Below are 6045 nucleotides of genomic sequence, written 5' to 3'. Positions count from 1 at the left end.
TTAAATATTTCGTTTAATTGCTATAATTCAATTCATTTAATATAATTGTAAGTAAATGACTTTGTCGTTTATTATTATTCATCATTATTTCCATTTTTCTCAAAAAATTTTTCAGTCCATTTATAGTGGATCCTTTCAAATTTCGAATTCAGCCGAAGTTAACAAGTGGAATTGATCCGGAATAAAGATTACGGCATACAACCGGAGGAAACATTTCAGTATATACCGGAATAAAGATTTCAGTATATGAATTAAACACGAAATTTTTCTTGAGAAAAAATGCAAAAAGAGATACGAAAAAAAATTAGTCAAATCTCAGAATGTTGTTTCATGAGTGTCAAATTGTCGTAATTGTCATCAGAGATAAGGAGGGACCTTGAAGTTGTGACAGCAATAGGATAATTTCATGCATTTCTGATAATCGTTCAATACCTTTATTATATCGCAAATGAAACCAACCAATCAAAGTATTGTTGTATCTGAGATTTTTCGATAGGAGAAAGAGAGGAGAGAGAGAGAGAGATAAAAAGAGGAAAACAAAGAGTTCTGGAGAAATACCAAAAAACAGATTTTTGTTGAGCACAAAAGATGAATTGACTGCAAAAAGATTTATTGGAAAACTAGATTCTTCTACAATTCATAAGCAGATTCGAGATCTCTCGGTCTTCTTTCGTTTCCTGCCCATAGCAGCATCGTACTAGTTGAATATATGAATTGGAGTAAAATTTCTACGAGTACAGATGGACGATAGTGCTAGCAAAACAATACAGTTCATTTCATTTCAGTTAATATTTTCTCTGATCAATCAATATTTCTCTTGTCCATGCTAATATTATCATATTTCCTGAGCTTTCCAAGTGTCTTCTATTTGTTTTACTTTAATCACAATTCAATATTTCATTAATGATTTACTTTGTCTTATTGCCATTTATTTTATCGTTACATAAAAATAAATTATATTTGAATAGAAAAATTTTCAATTGTTTTGTTGAGTATTCCTATCAACAACTTCAATCGTATGGTCCCCCGTCATTCCGCGTATTTTCCAGTAATTGATTGAATAACGATCAAATGATTCGAATAAAGGAAGAATTTTAGGTTTGTGTTATAAATGGAATACACTGAATTCCATCCATTCGTTATTTTTAAAGTTGCCTTTATATTTTTTTTGTTGTTTCAAATTAATAGCTATACATATATAATATAGCCAATGTTTCAAAAAAAAAATTGAATTTTTGAAAAGGTAATTTAACTTATGCAATTTTGATAATTCAATTTCTGTTTGGATTTTAGATTACTTGTGCAATTCTGTTTTACATAATAAGTTGGATATCAAATGGATTAATTCGAAATAATAATGGAATGAATTTGAATTAGAAATAAAAGTAATGAGTAATGTGAATTCTTTTGAAAAAACAAACAAAAGTAACAGTGTTCGTCTCGAGTACTCTTTCCAGGTTAATTAAGATTGAAATATCTTATTGACAAGTGATTACTGAGAGAAATATTTCTAAAAGAAGAGAGATCATGAGCGATATAAGAATACAGGATTGATTGAAGTGGAGGTATTAAGTGAAGGAAGGATTGGGAAGTGTTTTAAACTCTTAATTCATAATGAGAGAATGGATCAACTTTATAAAAAATTGCAGAAATTCACGGATGTACCATTGTGCATACAGACTACGTGAATGAGAAGAACTAAAACAATCGTGATCGACGTGTTTCATCCATATTTTCCTTCTTCCGGAAGTTATTTTGAAATTTAACTTTGTGCTTTTTTCAAATTTGAAATGAATTCAAAAAAGAAATTCATCCATTTAATGAAATGGGAATCAATGTAAACTGTCTAGAAAGTGGAGGATATCGATATAAGTAGTGCAATTTCAAATATTTCAAATACTTATCATTATTTTGCATAGCTTTTAGCAATAGTTGACCAATTCCAAGAATGAATGTTTTAGTAAACTTTAATCAATCTATCAACTTATTTACTGATGTGAATAAGAGAAAGCAACAGTCTGTTTGATAGACTGATCTTTGAAAATGTGATATTTTACAAATAGTTTTATTAAGATATTAAATGAGGTGACAAAAGGACTTCAAGGAAACTGATTGCTCTTATCAGAGACATTATCAACCAATCTGTTATTACTTTATAAAAAATTGTAATTGGAATATACAATCAAACAGATTCACTCGTAACATTTGTTTATCCAATACTGCTCCAGTTGAAATATTCCAGTGAAAGGTGTAAAATGAAATGTAAATAAACGTTTCCTTTTTTTTTCTAGGACAATTTCAAAAGTTTCGTCTAACAAATTATTCTCAATGTTTCTCTGTTTAAACGTGGCATAATTGTTTAAAAAAATACATACAATGTCAGTTTGAAAATGTGAAATAGAAAAAGTAGAATTAACAGAAAGTATTTGCATTATTTGTTCAATGAAATTAATAAAATAGGAAGGGAAGATGATGATTTCGGGACTGATCATAATATCATTTAATATCAATATCATCATGGCTTAAAAGAACAAACCAGTCGTTAAAATTATCTTTTCACCGAAACATTTAGGGAACGTATAATATTTAAATAATATTCTAAAAACTATAAATAATATTTAGAAATCAGAGATAGAAATGAAAAATTTGCATTTGAAGCATTAAATTTTATTGATACTTCTGAAAAATAGGCTTTTTAAATAGCATTCTCATGGAAAATATCTGTTTACTGTCGGATTTACATCAATATTGTACAATTGAAAACCTGGTTGCATAGTACGATATGTCTAATTAAAACAGTAAAAGATATAGAAAAATGTAAAATTACTTGACACTTTGATGTTTTCTGTTTCTCCATGAAAACAACTTGTTATAACTAAGGAAGAATATGGTATATGAAATCTGTAATTAATCAAGGTAATGATCCTTTTTAAAAAGCAAAATTTAGAAATTGAAAAAAGTTGAACTGTTTCATTGATGCAATGATTCATGCTATTTAAAATTTGTCATATGATGACCTTTATGCAGGTTTTCAGTCTTTGTGGTCAATAATCAAACAGAACAGGATATCATGATTTATGCTGGCTAAAAAATATAAGAATTAGCTTATTTAACTTTTTTTTTGTATAGGATCCTTCTCTATCTTTTGAAATATAACCATGGCCTAGGATGTAACTCGAAGAAGAACGTAATTTGGAAAATTATGAGAATAATAAATTTCCTATTGTCATCTGCTGAGTTTTGTTTAATTTAACGTATCTTGACTGAAGATAGTTTTAACGTGGTACTTCCTATTTGCTTACGTAACATTTTAATGACATATTATTTTGTAGCTTACTTTTACTGTTAATCACTTGTTAACTCAATGAATCCTCAATGAGGCTTTTTGTGGTGAGATCAAATACTTTTCAGTGTGGTCTAATCGCCGTCTTCCTCAGAAATTCTCTAACTCTCCTTTGCTAAATTCCCTTGAGCAAAGCTATTTTCAAGATAGAAATTTTACCAGTAAATAATTCGAATCCCAAAAAAAAAATACCAGAAATTCATTATTAATATGGTTTCAAGTATTTGAACTTTCTTTGATCTAATAGCTGCGCAAAAACAAAAAGGCGCAATAGTCTCATCAAAGAGCGGAAATAAGAAAGTGAAATAATAATTCAAATTTGGTAATGAACTAACATTATTGGAAATATTATTTGTAAAAAGAAACAAATTCTAAATTATCCTCCATGTAAAGAATTATTGTTCATATAAAGTTATGGCAAATCGCGAAAATCTACATTTGATCTTTCTGATATTTGACCTTACAGAAACTATGAGCCAGTTTGAGGAACAGTTTCCTGAGGCCTATTTCATAAATAAAAGGAATAAATTCTGAAGCATTACTTATTGAATCATTCATTAACAGTAGTAGTAGAAGATGAAGAAAGCGGAAAGGGCCTTAAAAATACCCAAAAGTTTTCTCTCCAAGTTGTATCACAACATTTTCAAAATGAATAATTTTCAAGAAATAGGCAAAGTAAGCAAGCATAAATTGTAAAATGGAATAGGAAGAGAATTTGAAAAGCAACGGGGCGCATTTTGGGTCAGCAAATATCCCAACCATCTATCCATTCATCCAACATCGTCATCAACTTTGAATGTTGTAGAATGCAAGCGCAATGCTTTTGCCGCTGTTGCGGGCGTATCAGCTGTCCCTTCTCACTCTTCCGGATGATAATCATTACAGCATATCATCGACTACCTTCCACAACAAGCTATAGCATTCATTAACCATCTGTAATTTGCAGTACAACAATTCATTCATTATTCAAATGCTATGGGAAACTTTAAACTAGAATTTTGCACTAAACAATTGCAAGAATCGCTATACGCCTTTCTGTGTATTTAATCAAAAGGTCAAAGGGAAGTAGAACGAGCCATCATTTATTTGGTTATGAGACATTCATCTTCAAATTAGTCTAAGTGAAACAATCAATAGAACGAAGACAAGAAATCAAAATTCTGAAATATAGGAAATGATCGGATATGCTATATATAAGCTGATAAGGGACAATTTATACTGAGCTAAAAGATCAAATCATTTAGTGTTTGAAGTTAAAAAAACATGAATTGGATTGATAATGGAATAAAATTCAACAAGCATTTTATCCTTTCATTGATTAATGTCATCATTAAACCCTCTTGTCATGGGGAAGAAGCTTCCGTGCCCTTATGAGGTTGTGAGCTATGCTGGTGGTGGCAATTGCTATCGGTAGGACCTCCCATGCCAGACAGGTCTCAAATGCAGAGTCAAAGTGTGTTCACGGGCAAGATAGGGTCGTTAGCTTTCGCACAACCATCCTGGGAGAAGGACAATTCTGATGCCAAACGCGGGCAGATGGCCCTATAAGGCATCCATCTCAGAAGGATACTCTAACTAAACTTACATCCTAAGCATTTCGCTGCTACTGTCCAAACTCTCTAGGCCCTAACAGATGAACCTTAGGAGTGAAGGGTGGGAACAGTTCCGCGCACGCTATGCCTCACCTAAAAAATCCGCTGCACAGGCTCGAAGGATACACCTTAATTTTAAAAGTCCTGTAGTGACAGATGAGGGTCGAAATAGCAAGTGATAGGATGCACTGGAAGCCGCAGACCCAATCCTGAATGCAGTGGTTCAAGACATTGATTGCTCGACATTGATCCCGCAGATGACAGTCTTGTCCGGCAGCATGCATCCTGAACGACCAAACAGCCTTTTTCAAGGAGAGCACTGGTTACTCATACGGAGAGGGGCCCGGAAAAGGTAGCATAGCTAAATTTTTCCCCGGATCGCTAACTGCGACCAATAGGCATCTTCTGAGGTGGTCGAACAAAGACAAAAGGACAAAGGTATACACCCGCCTCCGAAGATGTAAACTAATTGACACTCGCGTGCTGGAACATCAGAACCATGCTTGATAATGCGAACAGTGGACATCCTGAGTGTCACTCTGCTCTAATCACTCACGAATTATCACAACTCAACATCGACACTGCTGTTTTTAGTAAAGTTCGTGTCCATAAGGACGGTAGCCTTAATGAATATGGTGCCGGTTACACGCTCTACTGGTCAGGAAAACCCAAAACCGGAAGTTACCTCACAGGAGTTGGCTTCATGGTTAAAACTCCATCGCCTTCAAACTGAAAATCTATCGACAGGTCATTCTGATCGTATTATCTCTCTACGCCTCTCATTACAAAGAGGAACAAGTTATTCTCTTCAGCATATATGTTTCCAACTCTGCGAGCTGACCGATCTAGCCTTATCCAAAAGTCCAATGATAAGGTCATAATCCTTGATGACTTCAACACTAGAGTTGGGAAGGATTCCGAAGTCTGGAAAAGTGCGTTAGGCAAGTATGGCATTGAAACGGACGAATTCTACTAGAGCTCTGTACAGAGCTGACAAACATTATCTTTCAGCAGAGAGACAGGTTGAAGATAATCTGAATGCATTCTCGATCTAAGGATTGGCATCTTATTGATTGTGTCTTAGTGCGTCGGAGAACGTTCACGATGTTT

General features: G+C 33.2%; 1 protein-coding gene across 1 annotated transcript; it reads left to right on the top strand.

Moving 5' to 3' along the window:
- Positions 1–4688: 4688 nt before the first annotated feature.
- Positions 4689–5668, top strand: LOAG_11855 (hypothetical protein; the record flags this gene model as incomplete). The annotated part of the gene is made up of 4 exons (XM_020448433.1): positions 4689–4753; positions 4988–5081; positions 5118–5287; positions 5431–5668. The coding sequence occupies 4 exons, from the start codon at positions 4689–4691 to the stop codon at positions 5666–5668; spliced, it is 567 nt and encodes a 188-aa protein (XP_020301423.1).
- Between the last annotated feature and the right edge of the window lie 377 nt (positions 5669–6045).

The sequence above is a fragment of the Loa loa genome, assembly GCF_000183805.2.
Source record: "Loa loa unplaced genomic scaffold supercont3.2, whole genome shotgun sequence".
Lineage (NCBI taxonomy): Eukaryota > Metazoa > Nematoda > Chromadorea > Rhabditida > Onchocercidae > Loa > Loa loa.
This window is presented reverse-complemented; position numbering and strand designations above follow the sequence as displayed.